Genomic DNA, 21,250 nt, shown 5'->3' on the forward strand with positions numbered 1-21,250 from the left:
TACATGGACTGACCCTGGACTCTGACCTCATAGGTAGCAATGAATATCCTAGTAAGATCACCAGTGGAAGGGGAAGCCCTGGGTCCTGCTAAGACTGAACCCCCAGTGAACTAAATTGTTGGGGGGAGGGCGGCAAGGGGGGGAGGATGGGGAGGGGAACACCCATAAAGAAGGGAAGGGGGGAGGGGATGTTTGCCCGGAAACCGGAAAGGGAATAACACTCGAAATGTATATAAGAAATACTCAAGTTAATAAAAAAAAATGAAAAAAGGAAAAAAAAAATCACTGACCTAAGCTTGTGACCTTTATTTTGGTAATTCCCCATGAACAAATTTTTCCATCTAAGTCTTAATAATGAAGATAAAGATTTTAACCAAAATCTAACAGCTGTGCTATACACTAGTGCACATCATTTGGATGCTGGAGATGTGTCTGAGTGTGTGCTCAGTCTGCCCACAGTCCTGGTTTGGTCTCTCATGTCATCAGTAAAACAAAACAAAACAAAACAAAACAAAACAAAACAAAACAAAACAAGTGACTCCCTCTTAAAATCATTACTTAGCACAGAGCAAAGACACATGAGAAAGCTCATCTATGATGGAATAGCAAGTTTTTTATTGCTTCTTTACAAAATCTCAAAATCTAATTTAAAGTCTAGAAATATTTCATGATTAACAAAATAGAAAATATCCATCTTTATAGTTAACAGAAACCAATTAAATAGCCTGTACTTTGTGGGGGTAGGGGCAAGAATACTTGTTTAATTTCTCTTTGAAAAATCCCAAGACTCTATGGAGAATGTGTAAGAGCTGTCCAGTCTTCTGGAGAAGCATGCAGGCTGTCGAATAGGACTCCTATGGCAGACACCTACAGAGGTGTCAGGCCACTTCTATGGTATTTCTTCCTGCAGTCCTCTATGAGGAACAGTTGCCACTGCTGACTTCTCTCAGAGACAAAGCACAGGGTATATACTTCTTTGGATCACATGCCACCATGACAAGGCAGTTTTCTTTAAAATGTTAAAATGGGGGGTGAGGGGAGAAACACCCTTCCCTAACATTAATTAATAGTTCCTGGATCTGTTGGCTGTCCAATTCTTTCACCACATGAATTGGAGATTTTTACTTCTTTCTTTTTTCTTTTTCTTTTTCTTTTTTTTCGGAGCTGGGGACCGAACCCAGGGCCTACCACTGAGCTAAATCCCTAACCCCGAGATTTTTACTTCTCATTCATCACTTAAAATAATCTTGTATAGAGTTATATGTTGCAACTTGATAATTTTTCCAGAGAAGGCTCTATAATCATAGGACTGCCTATCAGTGTATGTGCACACACATAAACAAAACCAAATGACAAGGACCCAGAGGTCTTACTACCCCAAAATATACCAGGACTTTTGAAAAGTGTTCAAGACTGGCACAAGGTTTTGAACTTGTTAAGTAATCTAAGAAAAACTATAGGCAAACGAAAGTTTCTTATGAAACATCCACAAAGGAGAGTGTAGACAGGTTTTAGGTTTTTGTTTTTTTCTAGGCACCCTTTTTCTTCTGGGCTGGTGAAACTTTAACAGAGGTAGAACACGCCAGGATATTCTGTTATCTCCACATTTCTTTGTCTAGATAGATTCCTCCATGATGTGCAATCCACAGCTCCAAGCTTAAATACATTGAGTTATTTCTAGGTCACGATCTATTTTTTTTCAATAATGATTTATCTCTGAACAATTAACACTCAAGGAATAAAACAAGGCTAGCTTCTATTACCTGTACTAAAGAAATTATACAGTTCCTAAATTTATCTTATTTTAAAAGAACCATTTTGTAGTTGGAAATTCTGCAGATTACTCTTTTGTTTTGTTTTGTTTTGCTTTTGAGACATGGTTTCTCTGTGTAGTCCTCTCCTGGCGGTCCACTCTGTAGAGAAATGGCTTCTGCATCTCAAATGCTGGGATTAAAGGAGTGCACCACTACCACCAGGCAAAAGCTGCTGCTGCTGCTGCTTCTCCTCCTCTTCCTCCTCTTCTTTTTTTTGGGGGGCGGGGATGAGGGGAGAGTGGATGTTGTCTACTTTTAACAACATCCATCTAATACTTCGTTTTGAAAACACATCTGAGAAAGGTGTAATCAACAGGGAAGGGGATAAAAAGCATATTAACGCTGCCTTTCATCAAGGGGCTACGGAGATGGCCCTGTGGTCAAGGAGTACTGGCTGCTCTTCCAGAGGTCCCAGGTGTGATTCCTGGCACCTACAGGGCAGCTCACAGTCCTCTGTAACTCTAGTTCTAGGGGATCTGAAACCCTCTTCTGACCTCCATAGACACTACACACATTACACAGACATACACAAAGGCAAAATAACCAAATCTTTTTAAAAAGTATAACAAGCATTGTCTAATATTTATAATGATTTACCAGGAAATGCAGTCTGTAACTAAAAGAACGAGCCCTACAGATAAACTTGGGGGAAACAAATTTTGATAAAAATCTGTTAAACTACTTGCTCTAGACTCTGAATCAGACGTGTGTGTACAAAAGCATTACATTCTCCCTACCACAGATCAAGATAGGTGGCATATGTCATAGAGAACTGTGGGCTATAACTTACAATGCCAAAAAAACACACACAAAAAAAACCCCAAACCAAAACAAATAAACAAACAAACAAACAAAAAAACCCTGCCTAAGGAACTAGGGCTCAGGTTTCAGCTGTCTTTTCAGAAAATGAAATTTCAGATCATTCCATTCAATTACTTCTTCAAAATCCAGGTATCAAATGATGCTGAAGATTTCCTAGCAATCTGACTAATTAAGCCTTTCCTAAGTTTAATATCTGTAATACCAGCACTCAAGAGGCAGAGGTGAGAGACGGCTATGACTTCAGGCCAGCCTGGACTACATAGTGAGACCCTCTCACTATGAGAGAGAGGGAGAGTCCAGCTAACCACCAACCACTTTCATGTTTTATCATCGACTGCACCCCCAAACTAGCAATTCTTGCTTTGAAAGACTTTTGTCTTAAATTCTTTCAGTCGCACTGAGTATGCTTCTCTGTTTAAAACAAAACTAGAGCCATATACTTGCCACCCAGACTTCTGATTAGAAGAGGAATGAAGGGGTTGCTGCAGCAGTACATACACTAAAAAAGAAGAATGAAGAGAAGATGATCACGATGGCACCTATGTAGGATGCTGTACATATTTATGCAGCTTGATAGAGCTTGCTCTTGTTGACTCAACTGTCTTAAGGAAAGAAACAGTGAAGCTGCCATGCTGAAGTAAACTGGCTATGTGTGCAAGATGTGAGTCTACTTTCATTGCTGGAGTGCCTCTTTTCAATACATCAAGCTCCATAATTGCTAGGTATTCTGAAATATGTTAGATCTGGTCATACGCTCAGTTTCTGAAACCCGGATGTGGTATTTGAATAGGTTTAGAATGTTTGGTCATAGGGAGTGGCACTATTAGGAAGTGTGGCCTTACTGGAGTACATGTGGTCTTGGTGGAAGAAATACTGTGCTGATAGCTAGGTTCTGAGGTCTCCTATGCTGAAGGAGACCAGTGTGGAATCAGAGAACCATCTCTTGGCTGCCTGAAGAAAACAATCCACTTCTGCTGCCTGTGGATCAAGATGTAGTTCCTCCAGCATCATGTCTGCCTGGACACTGTCATACTTCTACCATGATGGTAGTGCACTGAACCTCTGAAAGTGTAAGCCAGCCACAATGACATGGTGTTCCCTATAAGAGTTGCCTTGATCATGGTGTGCGTTCATAGCACTAACACCAAACTAAGACACCAGAGTTGTTGCAATTGATGTTCAGTGTCCACAGCAACCTCAAATCTTATTTTCATCATCATACCTACTAATAGTAAAATGAGAAGACTAAAAGAAAGCTTTACAGGAAATGAAAGATCCAGGAATCCCAGAACCACATTACAACTCCTGAGCTCTAAGATAAGCATCTTAAAAAAAAAAAAAAAAAAAAAAAGCTCTGAACATAACAAGTGCTGACAACTGAGGTATAAGTGGTTACTGCCCTGTAATATGTAATATATAATATGCTCATTTAAAGTGATCATCTATCTTAAAAGTATGGAGTATCTAGAAAAACAACGAAGGCTGGCATCTTACCAACAGGTAAAAACTCTTACCCAACTTTGGTATTATTTACTCAGCAACAATTTTGACATCTTAATGTGCATTTATATGTAGGTCGGACATTAGATTAATTTAGTTCCCCTAGAAAATGAAAGATTTGTAGTCAAACCCTTGAAATAACTTCAGAAGACTCTTTGGAGAGATAGGTGAGAGCTGAGCTGATGAGAGACCCTATCAAAGGAGTGGACTGTGGCTTCTCACCATCCTTTCACAAATGCGTGGAGCCTATAACACGATTCTTTATATGCTCTGGCTAGAAAATTTAGTAGAGCAGTAAAAGGGACTATGAAATGGATTATAAATGAAACATAGCTGCAATGAGCAAACAGCCTGAGAGCTCACAGGATGAAGTCTAGGCAACACCACCATACCAACTTTAGAGTGTGACCTTGAGGATGTGTGCTTTCCTAACCTTGAAAGATTCTATCTGTGGTACTATTGTTAAACTTGGATCATATAACTTCGACACACCACATTTTCTAACACTAGGACTCTATGCTAGAAATGAACTATACATCTCCTAATTCTCATGTATTTAAACTGAGAGTCTATGCTCACAAAAATGGCAAGATCACTGGTAAACTTTGTCAAGCAAAGGATTATTTTTCTGATAAAAAAAAAAAAACAAACCAGAGAGCTTCCCCTCATCTTACAGTATTTATAAGGTTTAAGCATAGTTAAGTCTATAATAAAAAGCTAGAATATGGCTACAGTTTTCCTTCTCTGAGGATATTTCAGAAAATCTGTAGTTAGACCAACTTCATGTCAATTAAGCAAGGTGCAGGAGGCAAGACAGCGACAGCCCTGCTGCTAATCAAGGATTTGCTAATTTATTTAGTATCTATTAGTGAATGGGGACAGAAAAAAACAAATTAAGCCACATTCCCACTTCATAAAGTGTTGAAGGTAAAAAATAAACTGGATAAACTATTAAGAAAGTGTAGTAGGGAAGGAAGGAGTAGTGGGTGTATGTTGCCATTTTCTATAGGATGGCAATGAGAGACCCCAATGATCAGAGAGAAAATCAGCCATACAGGTACAGAGGACCACATGGGAATAGTAGCAGAGAATCATAAATATATAGAAGGGCCTGAGGCTGGACCAAGGGAGGGGACGAGAGCAGAAGAGGATGTGAGGGAAAGGAGACAGGTCATGAGGGTCTGGTAAGCTACTGTAAGGACTCTGGCTTAGTACTGATAAGCTACTCAGGATGTAAGGGAGAGGTGAGATGACTCAGAGTGTTAAGCAGGCTCCCTTCATGAAAGAAAGCGCTGAAGGAAAACCGCAAGACTAGCTGGGGAGAGGTACACTGATCTGAAAAAGAGAGAAGGGAACTGGACAAAGATGGCACAGTGCAGGTACAGAAAGATGGTTAAATCTCAAGGGTATTTCAGTATGAGAAATAAGGTACTTTTTCCTCCTCTTTAGGAAAAAAATATCTCCTGTACTCTGGTTTCTACTAATGTTTTAGAAGAAAAGTCCTTACATTTTTGATGAGATCAATCCTAAATCAATACAGAGCTGACACTGATGGCCGAATTACCTTTTCTGTTGTAAAAACATTGTTTTGGGTGAAATTTAACAGCATATTTTAGAAGACAAATTGGGAACAAAAGTTTGTTTCTTATATAAAGATAAAGAAAGCAAGTTAGCATATTTTCCATCATTTAGACAGAGAAGGAAACTGAGAAGTACCATTTACAACAGGAAATTAACCAGTGTTCCTTTCTGGATGAGGAAGTATATAGCTATACAGACATCATTTCCAGCCTCTTTGACTGAAATAATCTTCTGAGTAATATATACTCTATGACTAGAAGACAATGATTCAACAGGAAAATGTTCAGAGTTACTTCTCTTCACAGGTTCAACTTCTAACTCATGTCTTTTAAGTATAATCATCTTGAAGACGGGCCTATATTCTCCTTGTACTTAGCCTTCTTTTTGTTTATTTTTTGAGATAGGGTTTCTCTATGTAGCTTTAGCTGTCCTGGAATTCCCTTTGTAGACCAGGATGATTTTGAACCTACAGAGGTATGCTTCTGTCTCCCTAGTGTTGGGATTGAAGGCATGCCCCACCACTGCCCAGCTCATTTCAGAACACTTGAAATGACGTTAGCAGAAGGGTCTCACTGAGACCTAATAGGAAAGAGTTGGTAATTCTCAAATTGTTATTCCTCCAGAGGACCAGGGACTAAATACAGGGAATACTCTACCGCTGAGTGATATCCCTAACCTTGGTTTTTGAAAACCTTAAATATCTTTAATGATGCTGGGAGAAATAGCTGCTTATGATTCCAAACCAAACTTAAAACAACAACAACAACAACAACAACAACAACAACAACAACAACAACTCAAGTACAAATGAAAACGTGAACTTTTATTTACTAATCAGAGTTTTAAAAGTTAAAAATCATGTAAGAACCATAAAAAATTCACCTACATTCATAAAGATTAACATTAAGAAAATGAAGTTTCCAGGCACAAACCTTCATGTTAAACGGCACTTAATTCCTACATGTTCTACTATCATACATACTTGCATAGAAAACAGACCACAGCACCCATCTTCAGCTTATATTTTACCACAAAGTTGGGCTAGAACAAAGATGATAACTGGAGTGTACACACATCTTTAATATCATCTGATGTAACACTTAAATCCCAGAACATTATAACTCTTGGTTATTAACTTTACTGTGCTAGAGGTAAATGATTTTAGAAAGCATCTGACAGTACAATGAAAACTGGCTCTGTACCCAGGGCCTTGATGATGGAGATTGCCTTTGTATCCTTTGAGTCTAGTACAGGTCAACAACTTAGGATTAGCAGGCCGCAAGTCTGATCTACCAACTATTCTGATCAAGTTTTACTGGAACCTGGCCTTGTCTGTTCATTTCCATAGTGCCTGTAGCTACTTTCAATACTATTAACACAACAGTGTCGAGTAGTTTCAGCAGAGACCATTTATCCCCTTACCTCCATATTTACTGTACAACCCCTTTATAAAGGACTTTGAGTGATAAGTGCCTTTAATGCCAACATTGGGGCGAATGGGTAGGGACAGGAGCAGGGGCAAGGGCGACTCTTGAGTTTGAGGTCAGTCTAAGCTACACAGTAAGGCCCTGTCTCAAGAAACAAAAAGAAAACCAAAAGAACCTTGATGCAGTATACTTGATGCGGTATACTGGGGAATACTGAAATACACCCCTGAGCTCTGGACCCCTGCCCATCTCCTGCCTCCATCTCTCCAGTGAGAAAATTATAGGTAAGTGCTACCTATGCCCAGCCAGAGTTAGATTACTTTTTGAAGACTAATAAAATATTGTCAACACTAAAGTTATATTGGGTTAGATACTACAACAAATATAGTTGAAAAAGTAAAAAATTTGATAGGTGAATAGTTTAAAATGTTTGAAATCTGCTTTAAGACTATAACGTGTGGGAGGATTTAGAAACATTTTCAGAACTTAAAGTGTTTTTAAATGATTTAAAGATTACACATAAATCTACATGGCATACATTACAGGGAACAATTAACTTCCCAAGCACAATCAGTATTAGCTGAGCAAAGTTACACATTTGTGACAACAAAGATCATACTCGACAGTGACATAGGACAGACACTTTTCCTGTCTTAGAGTAAAATCCGATCTCACTCACCCCTGATGGTAAAAACTTGAATTTTATGCTGCTTTATGTCTTTACTTTATATTAAAAAAAAAAAAAAACCAAGCCTGTCATATCAGCAAAATTAAAAAAAGTAAAGAAACAACTTGATTTTCTACTGATGATTAATATGTTGACAGTGATATTAGGCTTTACGTGCATTTAAATAACTCAACAACATATCTTCTAAAATCCATACACGTTGTACACAGAAAATGAATTGGCCACTCATTTACATCTGGTTTATAACAACTCAGGGATTCAAATTATCAGCAGCCATAAAGTTCAATAAGCCTTATAAGCCACTTTCAGCAAGATGGTTTACAGGGTAAGGACATTTAACATGACAGCTGATCCAGGGACCCACATGATGGAAAGAGACACTCCCCTTACCCTCCACCAAATACCATGTAAATATGTTTAGAAAGCCGTCTCTGAATGAAATTGAGGCATATTTTTTGTTTAATAAAGAACATAGAGCTCAGAAAGAAACAATGTGACTGCAGGTATGCAACCACACCAGGACACAACTGGGGCCACAGAAGTGACAGAGTACTTCCCCTCCCCCCTGCCTTCTCACTTTAAACCAGATCAAAGTTTTCTTGGCACTTCACAAAAGTCAACAACTTAGAGCTAAGTTAAAACCTATCATTCATACTGATACAATTCTGACACAGCTTCAATAGTGGGCACCATAAACATCAAAAGTGGTTGCTTTTCTTACTGACATACGAAACCTTTCAGTTAAACTGGGCAGTTGTACCCTTTACAGATCTAACTGTATAGTCAGAGAATGAACTGGCCACTGCAGGAATTTTGTATTGGATCAGCCTTAAAACAGAGCTAACCTATGTGACAGGTGGAAATAAGACTCTTCCACACCTCCAGCTTCAATATGCCCTCTATGCTTGTTTGCTCAGAACTAGTAAGCAAATACCATGTTCAGTCCATGTTCAAGAGCTGCAGCTCTTCCTTGTGACGTTACACTGAGGTTGACACTGGCTTGTAAAGCTGTTTACTCCTCGTTAGCTTTACTTCTTGCTAGTCTTAGAGGTCTCAGGCAATTGTTTATGGCATGCTTCCTTGGCTTCCTGGTGATGCTCATGGAGCAGCCCATCAGGAGAATCTCTCCCAGTTGCTGACCTTGTTATCTTCAAGAGGCTCTTTCTCTACAGTGCCAACCCCTGACAGGGATTTTGCTAGTTGAGAGAGCTAATCATTTTGTACTTCAGTTTCTCAAGTTAATAATTTTTACCAGCCCCAGAAAAAGCTGCTTGTCATTGCTCTTATTTAGAAGTCTTAGTCTAAATGTGTTTGGGACTTACTATTCCATCTCTTTGTAGTTCTCAGTCTTATTTATCCTATCTGATATTACAGAGCAATACACCAGCATTATGTATGGGTCTAGAAGCCTGTGTGGTTTGGGACACCTCAGAATCTCTCCAACTAATTTGTGATGTTCATACATTTAAGCTTTAATGTTAATTCAAAATTCATATTAATTTTAAAAAGGTAGGCTGAAATGTCACTAGGAGGGAGTGAGCTTGCCTGCCATGTATGGGAATGGAGCCCTAGGTTTTGAATCCGAGCACTGGAAAAAGAAAATAACAATTTCTAACTAGGATTATTATTGTTTGTTGCTGTTGTTTAATGTTTGAGAGTGTACCTTTCTGTCTACCTTTGGCTGGCCTGGTACTCACTATGTACCAACTCACAGCAGTTTTCCTACCTCAGCTTCCTGAAAGCTGGGTTAACGGGTGTGAACCACCATGACCAGCTATAATTACTAACCTTAAGTCGATAGGACTGCTTCAAAGCACGAAAATGTAGTCTAAAGTACTCTGATTCATATTGGAAAATGAAGCTCCTTGGTTGAAAGAGGAGTTAGAAAACAAAACTTTTTAAATGGGGTATCAAAATACATTTTGAGGACTTACCTAAGAAATTATATTAACAGCTTTTGTGGGAAGATATACACGCTTTAAAATATAGAACAAAAGACAGTGTGACATTTGATCAAGAAAAAAACAATGTACCATTAGCCTATGATTAACCCTGTAAGCTAGTTACGTTAAAAAAAAAAATCTAATAAGACATGCTGTTTTGATGCAGTTGAAGATGCACTTTTTTTTCGGAGCTGGGGACCGAACCCAGGGCCTTGTGCTTGCTAGGCAAGCGCTCTACCACTGAGCTAAATCCCCAACCCCAGATGCACGTTTTTAAATGTTATGGTACAGGACCAAGTTTAGGTATGTGGGTTGAAGAAGCATTCCAGATTTATCTAAGTGTTGACTCTGGGACATATTTATAGTGAAATCTTGATTCCTACTTTCAAATTTTTTACTTTTTCTAGTATATAAAGATATTATTTACATTTGGAATTACAAATACCAAGTTAAGAGACAGAGTAACGAATAGGCAGACTTTGTACATCTGACACTGCATTAGGGAAATTATAACAATGCTCAACCAAAAAAGGGGGAAAAATAAAGAAGAAATACAGCCCTGAGCTGTGAGAAAATAATAATGATCAGAATATATCTAGGCAGAAGAAAGTGGTTCAGCAAATTTTCCTTCTCTTTGAATGTTCTTTTCTACAAAAGAATGCTTTTGAGCAATAAGGACAACTGTAGTTTAGCATCCACTGTATGCCAGGCTCTTTTGAGCAATAAGGACAACTGTAGTTTAGCATGCATCCACTGTATGCCAGGCTCCTGCTTACATATAGTAGTGTGGTAATATAATTTGATTTGCTGTGATATTTATCTCTTCACCTTCAAGTTTTTTCTTGTTCTTGAGCCACATATGGTAAACTGAGTTTTAAAAATTAAATTTAGGCTATAGTGGTAGAAATGAGAAAAAATGACAAAAGAGAATTCTGGATTATATCTGACATACTAGGTAAATATTTGGCACTGGATACTTTCTTAGTAACCTTTTAGACTGGCATTGTCATCTGTGACATGTGGCTTGGAAATGGAAAAGTCCTTGCTGAGCATGTCTGAAGCCTTATGTTCAATCCCCAGGACCATAATAAACAAGTAAACCAAGCTTAGGTTTAAGGCTGAGGATGATTCAGTGGTAAAGCACTTGCCTAGAGTGCAGTGAGCCCTTAGCTCACTCTTCAGCACTACATAAACACAAGTTCTTATAGTCCAGAGTGACAAGCAACCCCTCCCAGGTCATAAAATCAAAAAGAGGCTATGTAAGGGGAAATTCTGTGTATCTCTAAGACCACACCATTCTTAGACAGTGTGGTCCTTAAACAACAAAGCCAATTAACAAACAAAGCTGCTCAGTAAAAATGGAACTGGGAAAACTGTTTTAAATTTAATATTTGAAACAAGATATTTTTAGGAACAGACCAAGATTTATACTTTGATACTGAAAAGAAAATGTCCTTTCACATTATTTTAAGCAGTTCTTATGGACGTGCAATTGAATTAGGGTAGATTAGTACAAAGGCCAAGGAGAATGGTATCATAGTAAAATGGCTGACATTGTTCCTCACACTTAGAAGTCCTGGACCTCTAACGAAGGGAGGCTGAAGGGATCCAACTGAACACACTTCCTTTTGTAAATTAAAGAAAGGTTGCCAGGGGAAATAGTTGCTCCAATCCCTGCCCTATGTCCCAAACTCTCATTTACTTTTTATCCTAGCAATGATCTGCTATAGAGGAAAACCAGGAATACACAGCTGGTGTTCAGAGATTAGGGAAGGGAGGCTAAGGAATCCCAAAGGGAAAGGAAATTGTTGCCATGTTGAGGTACTATGCGCACCCTTTGAACTCTGCTCGGTCCCAACAGACTCCAATCACCACAGGCCAGGACACTGGAGGTCTGTATTCAGAGCCGACCTCCCATTGCCCACGTGTACTGAACAGTGTCCTCTGGGTCTACCCTTGGGTAAAGGAGGAGGTATGCTATAGTAAATGTACAAAAGTTGAACCTATTATAGAATCTAGGAATGCTTTACTTCTAAAGTTAGACAAAACATTTGTTTTTCACACTTCTATTCTTTTTACCTGCTGGCCCATTTGAAATCTGAACATTTGGCCGAATTTTTAGTTTTGGAAGTATGATACTCATTATTCAAATCATCACGAAATAAAACATGTACATTCATGCTCATTTTCTGCAGTCTCTTCTTTTATAATCTTAACATCAAAGGTTTGTAAAATTGTATATTTATTATAAGCAGTCAAATAGAAAAATGTAATTTTCCTTATTTATTTTGTTTTATTTAGAAGGGGTCTTGCAAAAGAGCCCACGCTGGCACAGAATATGCAGCAATCCTTTTGCTTTAGTCTCAAGTGTTGAGGTTATAAGCATATACACCACCATGTTCACTGGTATACACAAGCATATATACGTGTGTGTATGTCTGAGACAGGATTTCACTACACAGCCTTATTTGGCTTAGAACTTCCTATGAAGACTAGGCTGGCCCCCAACTCATATATCTGACTGTCTCTGCCTCAGAGTTTGTGACTAAAGGTGTATACCACAGAAACTGGAGAAACACAATTCTTAATAAGTACGCTTGTCTTACACAATTTCCTAATCACTCTAAAGTTCCATCAAAACTTAGTAGTTTTCCTTTCCTGAACACAAAACAATACAGAAAAACTATCTTAAAGTAGTAAATGCTGTTATATTTAGAACATAAAGAAAAAGGGCTCTGCAAAATCTCTTTCTAGGCTCCTCTGCCCATTTTGCTCATTTGGTTTTTTAAAAATGAAGTAACCATGAAATATTGACAATTAGCTTTATTTCCTAAAATTAATGTCAGGCCAAGAATAAACGTGATAATCTTTTTACCTACTAATTTGTTTTTGAAGCAGTGTGGTTCTGCTCATATTAAAATATAATCTAACTTTTATTACTTCACAGATAAGAAATCACACTGCTCCATGTTTCAGCAGTACTGTCTACATGAGTATGACTTCTGTTAGATTATATTACCTACCTACCTTTGCACAGCACATAACTTTTAAAATGCAAATCGTACAAATATTTTTAGTTGCTGCTGAAATTCTTGTCTTCAGGAATAATGATTTGAGGCATTGCTCATTTTGTTTATCAAGCAGCTATTCAGCCTCTGTGGGACCAAGTGCTTAAGCAAGCAGAAGTTTTTAGGATGTTTGCAGCTGCAATTCAACCTTCCAGGTAGGCTGCAGGTTCAGAGTACATCCGCCCTACACTTCGTAATGTACGCTTTGTAAAACGCAGATCCATTTGGAACTGAGTTTCAAAGATTTCAATTCAACTTTTCATGTATCACTGGAAAAGAAGGTGGGAGAAGGAAGGAGCAGGACATAACAGAGAAGGTATACAAACAAGCAAAAGATGATTTCTGTACTTTACCCCTCACAAGAAACGAAAAGCTCAGGCCCATGCTGCCCCTTCTAGATTGCTACTTGTCAAGCAGGATATGCTGTTCAGTCCAAACTCTGATGAGCTGTGACTCATCTGGCAGCACCTGCGCCCATGTGTTAAGTGTTGCCCAGTAAAAGCCTAACATCCATTTACACAACAAAGAATGTACCCTTTAAGACACAGGGCCTCAATCTAACAGCCTCACTGACCATTTGTTCTGCACACAGAGAATAAAACCCTTTTCCTTCTTCTCACCAGAGGTTTTTAAACTACGGGTGGATTAATAATGTAAGTTTATCTACAAATACTTCTTCGGCTTCAAAGAGCAAGGATATTAACAGCACAAACACTCCTACAGTATTAGGTTACTACAGCCATTAATGATTGTTTTACCAACCTCTCCCAGCCTCCTGCATCAAAAGCTCTCTATTCTCAAAGGATACATTTTTGAGAAAGTAGGGAATCAACAAACTAGTTGCATGAAAGCTTTCCTGATGCTACACTGAAGTTGGGAAAGGCTTAATGAAGGCTTTAAAATCCACAAGGGCTTCACAATGAACATCTGACTTGGTGATTTATGCATATTAATAACCTCAGTCCTACTGAGGCAAGCTGAGCCGAACATGTCCTCCGAATCTTAATGTCTTTAGCTCCATTGGGATTATTACAAATGTAAATTTCTCAGATTCTCAGCTATTAATCTCTGTCTGTCCTCCTGTTCAGCAACATAATGACTAATTAAACATCAAAAGACCTGCACAGGAGATCTTCTTTGACAGCTACAGGCCTAGTCTTCTTCCCAAGAGGGGAATTTAAATGACAGAAGACAGGGAGTGACAGCATATGAGTAAGCTACAAATCACTGCACAGAAAACAAAAAGCCTAACCTTAAGTGTGGATTTATCTCAATCAATGATTTTGTTAAGCAATGAACAGTTACTATGTAAAGTATGCCCACTGGCACCAAACGAATCCACTCTTGTAACAAGTAAATACTCAATACTTGACATCAATTTGTTTAACATCAAATTAAAAAAAAAAGTACTTACAGAAGAAGGTAGGCCAGGAGGCACCTTTCTTACTTTCTTTGCTTGTAAAGGATCTGAACATGGGAAACAAAATGTTTCATTAGCATTTATATTAGGGAAAAAATCCAAACAGACTTCAAATAAACAGGAAACTCCCCTCACCCCTAATGATTTCTCTTTTTTCTAATATTGCAACCAAGCATGGGAATACGAGAATGACAGTGCTGGCTCTTCAACAAAGTTTGAAAGGCAGCAGTGAGTGGAGTAAAGCAAGAAGGAAAGCATACCAATAACGAAGGAGAAAGAAGTTTTTAAAGCCTATTATATGCCATTAATGTCTAAATACTTCACACATGTCAGATTACTGGAGGTGGAACTCTGTGCAACAGGTCTAACAATAGTTTCTTAACAGACAAAGAGCAACAGATGAAGAACTAGGCTTAAAGGGATATTTTAAAAGCTTAAACAGCAACAACTAAAGTCCCTTAATAACAGCAAATGCTGTATTACAAATACTATGCATAAAATTTGAAGTAAAATTTAAGGAATGAAAAACTAAGGTTATAATAAGATCATGACATGCTACATAAGTGATGACAGAAAGCCAACATACATATCCAGTATTACGGGCATTTACTTTGGTAGTATGTGAGTAAAACTGAAACTTCAGCACTAATGTACAATTGGGACTTTTATTCCTTTCCAGGAAATGAACACACAGAGAAAGTATATCTCTTATTTTGCTTTAAATTGTGTGTGTGCGTGTGTGTGCGCGTGTGTGTGTGTGTGTGTGTGTGTGCGCGTGTGTGTGTGTACACAAATAGTACATGTGCATATGTGAGTGTAGATGCATGTTTAAGTACAGGTATCTTCGGAGTCCAAGTCCATCAGAGGATGCTGGACTTTCTGGAGCTGGAATTACATACAAATCGTTATAAGCTGCCACATGCTGTGAGACTAAATTTGGTTCCTTTGAAAGAGCGGTATACTCTCATATCTGCTGAGCTCATAGCTCTAGATCCAGAGAAGTGTATTTTGAAGATAAATTAATATATATGAAAAAGACAATTTTCATTTGCCTAACTTGGTATTCTAATTTCCCTTGTCTATAAAATTTATAACTTTTCTACATTATCTTTTTGAAAAGTGATACACACAGGTTTCCAACCATAAACAAATAATGGATCAAATTCAGGATTTTCAGAGGCATTCACTGTTAGGGAAGGCTGATGTAAAACAAACTCCATATTTTTTTTAAAACTGCAAAACATGAGAAAAAGCACTTAAATGATACTATACAATGAAACATGATTTTATAAAGATTGAAACATATTTAAATTTGGTATGTGAATTCTATAGATGGCTATAAAGCGAAAAAGGCAACTTTGTAAGCAGCATGTGGAAAATATTTTAGAATAAAAAGGGCAAAAGGCATTCATCATCATGGATATGCCGCCCCTAAGAAGTATCCTCCATTTCCTTAAAACAGAAGCGCCAAACATAAACAATGTTTGGTGTACTTTGTATTTGTACAACTAACAGTCAAACTTTTGTTCTTGGTGACTACTTTCTTACAACTAATTTCTTGAGCAAAAGCTACAGTTTTTATAAAATCAATTAAGGGAATGGTTTCTATGCTTGGAGTTATCTGGATATTTTTCTTCTGTATCTCATCATTAGCAAAATATCATTACCAGTCTGGGATCAACAGTCTAGTGTGGGGGACCCTGCAAACTGTGATGGAGAGTAATCTGCTTGTAGTCAACTGAGAAGCTGTAAGTACCTGGGCAGGTCACTTTCACCTCTTTGTGTTCCAGGTTCTTTAGTTGCATGAAGGGGTGGACATGACCTCTCCTGTAAGTTTCATAATCTGTGGTAATCCATGAAATATGCTCGTTGTATTGCCCAACATTTGTGACACCTTGATAATGTTTATGCCACAGGGGTATACATATGCCTATGTATGTATATGTACCACATGTAAGCAGTACCCATGGAGGCCAGAAGAGAAGATGCCCAAAGACTGAAATTACAGAGAGTTGTGAGCCACCGTATGGGTGCTGGGAATTGACCCAAGTCATCTGGAAGAGCAACTAGTGCTGCTGACTTATCTCTCCTGTCCCACACTTAATTACTTTTAGCTTTTATTATGTAGACCAAAAACAATTAAAATTAGACAGTTACGGTTCTTCAGAACAATTTCCTAAAGCATCTTAATTTTAGGAAACACTAAGATTGATGTAGGTCTCTAAAGTTCTTGTAAGCACTCACATTTTACCAGACACTGAAGTGTCAATGAAATGCTAAGAATGAGAACAGCAATGGGCAACATAACAATAATCTACTAACTGATATCCACACAAGAAATGCACAGGGCTCCTTTGAGCATCAAGAGAAACACCACATGCTGTACTCCATTTTGTTTCCTTATTTGTAACCTAATGTTAACATTACAACCTCACAAAGTTTTGAAAAAACACAGAAGATAAGCAATAGTATTTATAAAGCATAGTCAAATTGAAGCTTTAATTCATAGAACATTTGCATTTTAATTCTGATTTAATGTATCCTTATTCTCTTCTAGTTATTCAATAGTTGGATTTGTTTGGTAACAGCACACTGGCAGGGATTAGTTCTTTGCCACAGTGTATCTTCAGGGTCTATGAAGAAGACACTCTTAGAAAGTAACACAATACAGACTCCATGAAGGCTGTTACTAGGCTAACAAACTCAATCAAGAGTAACTCAAGTGGAACACAGATATGCAATATTTTGAAAATTACCATTCTTTTAAAAAAAGTTTGTTTGTTTGTTTATTATGTACACAGTACTCTGCCTGCATATATGGCTGCAGGCCAGGAGAGGCACCAGATCTCATTAGAGATGCTTATGAATCACCATGTATTTGCTGGGAATTAAATTCAGGACCTCTGGGGAAACCAGACAGTTTTCTTAACCTCCAAACCATCTCTTCAGCCCAAAAGCTATCATTCTTTAATAACAAAAGGAATATTGGTCTAAACCATCAGTGCTGATCCTAATAGCACCCACACGTATTACATGACCATTCCTACAAAATAAAGACATCTATCAGAATTCTCTTCTGGATGTGGCAATCCATCACTGCACCTTTCCTATGTACCTTATCCAGCCATGCTTTTTGACTAGAAACAGCTCACCAAAATAGATGGTTTGATAGGGTTTATATTAGCTGGAGGCAGTCAACATATATTTGTGTAATCAGGAATTAGACGAAAACATTCTCCTTTGGTTTACATTTACTTTAGACACTGGCCTACCTTCATTATAAACATGTTTTATAATGTCTTTACATTAACTTTTAATTAATTTTCTCAGTAAATTAATTGTATCATATACATCTGATATAAGATATAATTAATATATAAATATATAACATTTTTATATTAAATTTAGTTTTCTTATGTTAAAAAAAAATCACTTTAAACAATGATGAGATGGAAAGTGTTACAGAACACACAGTAGCACAAAATAGACTGGTTTTGTCAGGATGGATGAATGGATATGAGCATATACACATAACTGACATAAGAATGAAGCTGTAAGAAGAAGTGAGTCTTTCCGCGTGCTGCTCTTAACTAAACAGCAGTGTCAGTGTACCAGACACCATCCTGTTGTCCACTCTCACATCAGTAAGTTATGTTCTGTTCCCTTTACCTGAATTTCAGTGGAAAAGTAAAGAAGTAACTAGTATGCAAACAAAGAAAACAACAGCAAAAACAACAACAAAAAAAAACCAAAAAAATAAACCACACAAAAAACAAAAAACACTGCACGCAAGACTCCCAAAAACCTTAAAATTATTCCCAGTGAGTGAACTACTAATGATTATGTGACATCTTCTGAGTCTTAATTTTTATGTTAAATTCAAGGTTAAAGTCCTGAACTAACATGATTATTGTCCTGTTGAGATAGGACTTTATAAAATCATCCTGTAAACCATTCCGAAATACCTTTATCTCGGTTAAAAACTAGATGTTGACAGTAAAAGATAAAACTTGCTTTTAAGAAGAAAACCACTTGTAAGTTAGAAGAAGAAAACTTGGCTAATTCCTTTCATGGAGCAAAATATTAAGTTGTCTGCAGCAAAACTGTGAAAATTATGGTTTCAGTTAGGTGGTGCTGGTGTGAGTCTTTAATCCCAGCAGTCAGGAGGCAGAGGTAGGTGGAGCTCCGAGTTCAAGGCCAGTCTGGTCTACTGAGTTAGTTCTAGGCCAGCCAGGCTACAGAGAGAAACCCTGTCTTAAAAAACGAAAAATTAAAAAAGCTATGGTTTCATATAGCTGCCTAAACAAGACCTGAAAAGTGACATTAATAGACATGCTAACATGGATGAGGAAAAACCTCAAGGGCCTTACACTAAGAACTCAAGGAGAAGAAATGCTCTCCCGAGGGGAAAGCGCCTCAATCAGTTATCAAATCCTAAAGGGTCAGCACTGAGATTATATACATAAAGGTAACATTGTATGGACTGACCAGGCTATATTTAGGGATATACATATAAAACAACAATTAAACAAGGCCATGACCTTGAAAGCAAGATGGGAGTCATGGGATGGAGTGAAGAGAGAAAGGGAAGGAAGATATAATTTCAAAAACATAAAAATTTATTATAAATTAAAAAATGGTTTTAAGGAAGCACAGAATATATACAGCACACAGTGCTCATAGTGATGACAATTATGGTTTAAATATTGAATTGTCAGTCAAGGCTACTTATAGTTAGTTGAACCTTGAATTCAAAGTGAATGAGCTCTTTACAACAGTGGGAATTCTGACAACTGCATTCATCATGTATCTAATGCATACAGGATGAGTATCCCTTACCTGAAATGCTTGTGGCTAGATGTGTTTTAGTCTTTAGATTAGAATGACCTGTATACACATAATGCAGTATCTTGGGGACAGAACCCACATGTAAAGACTAGGTTTATTTATGTTTCATAAACACCTTTTCTACATAGTCCAGAGGTAATTTCTGCTTCAGTGAGCTTCATGGCTGTGGCCCATCTCAGGAGGTGAGGTATAAAATGTCAGTATTCAATAGGTTTCATTCTTTAAAGTTCACTGGATTGCAGATTTCAGATTAGGAATACTCAGCCTGTATATTATTTGTATGTAAATACACCGTGACTTACAAATGATGACTTAGAAAGTACATTTCTTCTCATTAAAAGCACAGCCAGAAAGTACAGACTAAAGGAATGGGGGCACCTGGGAGAGAGGGTTTTCTGTGTTAAATACTCACCTAGAGCTACAGAATCATGGAGCGGTCTTCTTCTAGAACTTGTGGCAGAGAATGAGTAGTATGGTGTTCCAGGTTTTCCTGAAGAAGACAACTGTGCTGGGCTCCCGAGTCCTAGATCTTGTCTCAGGAGACTAGACTAGAAAACAAAGACAAGGAGACAAGTCATCTTGCTGCTAAAGACCAACCTCAACACTTCTGAAGAACCAACAATATCTTAATCAATATCTTGAAATTTACAAGAAATCAATAAATACTTTTAAAAATCAATTAGGTCACTGGTTTTAGACTCTACTTATTTTTTTTCCCTTCATCTTTCCCTTTCCTGGTTTTTGCTGTTGTTTTTATTTTTTAAGTGTTTTGTTTTATAAAGACAATTTCAGAATTAAGTAGACTATGACCTGTTGACCATCAACTAAAATGACAGCGGATTCCTGAGGTATGGCCTTATGACTAGACTTGATTTTTCTTCTATTTTTTAAAACTCCAGAATTTTTAAGTATTTTCACTTCAGAAAAAGTGTTAGGGCTAAATACATAAATCTTGAGAACAAGAAGCTTCTTTCTTCCAGACTTCTCTATCCGGATAGTGGTGTCTTTTTACAGATTCCTCCTCCATCTTTGTTGAGTAGCCTGAATCCTTGGGAGGCAGATATGAAGCATGTTTGATTATCACGGGATGCTAGAAATGTTCATGCAGATGGTCCACATATTCACACATCCTGTTTTGAAGGCTGGCAGAGACTGATAGATAATTAAATATAATCAAGTGTTGTACCAGTTCACAGAGTCCAACTCCACCAGCATGAGGGGAGACAGGGATTCCAAACTTTTTGGCCATCAGAAATACTAAGGGGTTTTCATTGACACTCCTCAGTCTGCAGCCGTCAATCTGGAGAAAGTGCAGGACATTAGCCTGTAGGAGTGTGGGAGTGTGGGAGTGTGTGTGTATGTGTGTAGTCCTGGCTATTCTAGAACTCATTCTGTTATTGCAGGACATTTGCCTGTGGGGGGGAGGAAGAGGAGGAGAAGGGGAGGGGGAGGCAGGAGGGGGAGGGGAGGGAGAGAGGGACAGAGAGAGAGAGAGTGAGAGAGAGAGAGAGAGAGTGTGTGTGTGTGTGTGTGTGTGTGTGTGTGTGTGTGTTGTGTAGTCCTGACTATTCTAGAACTAACTCTGTAAACCAGGCTGTCCTCAAACTCAAAAAAGATCTATTTGCCTCGGCCTCCCAAGTACTAGGACTAAAGGTAGGGCCCACTATACCCAGCTTGTCTGTTTTTTTACTAATTAAGTGTAATCTTAGGGCTGAAATACATTTTGGTGCCTAAGTGATTCTATCCTTTAATTATAGAGACTTTTAAAAGTAGTCACCTGGACTTTGCTTGAAGACTTTCATGATCATATAGGCAGCTGATTCTGTTTTCCCCCCTCTTCTTTTGGATGGCTATTACTATTTGAAGAGTGCCCATATTTATATGACTAGTCTTTCTTGCCTTTTTTCTTTTGTTTCATGACATGGAAAGGGGGGCGGATCATGCTTCTCATCCCTAACATGGTCTTCAAGATTCTCTTTCACTTTGCTAAGTTCCTTATAAAATGGCACAGAGCACAAAGTCTCAGATGCTCTATGGGACAAACCTACCATGTGAATGTAAGGTTGAAAGTGGCCTTGCCTCATGGCTCTTCACTCTGCTTTATGCGCTGTTTTATGCCCTCATGTCAGACTTGTTTAC

General features: G+C 38.0%; 1 protein-coding gene across 1 annotated transcript in view; it reads right to left on the bottom strand.

The window, feature by feature from the left end:
• The window catches only part of Tcf12 (transcription factor 12), a 293,581-nt gene that overhangs the window by 57,255 nt on the left and 215,076 nt on the right, over positions 1-21,250 (bottom strand). Inside the window, exons 7-8 of the mRNA XM_032910228.1 lie at positions 19,524-19,659; positions 14,258-14,310 (exon numbers count right to left, since the gene is read on the bottom strand). Of these exons, the coding sequence (XP_032766119.1) occupies positions 14,258-14,310; positions 19,524-19,659 (189 nt within the window). The remainder of the gene's footprint in view (positions 1-14,257; positions 14,311-19,523; positions 19,660-21,250) is intronic.

This window comes from Rattus rattus, chromosome 8, assembly GCF_011064425.1.
Source record: "Rattus rattus isolate New Zealand chromosome 8, Rrattus_CSIRO_v1, whole genome shotgun sequence".
Taxonomy (NCBI): domain Eukaryota; kingdom Metazoa; phylum Chordata; class Mammalia; order Rodentia; family Muridae; genus Rattus; species Rattus rattus.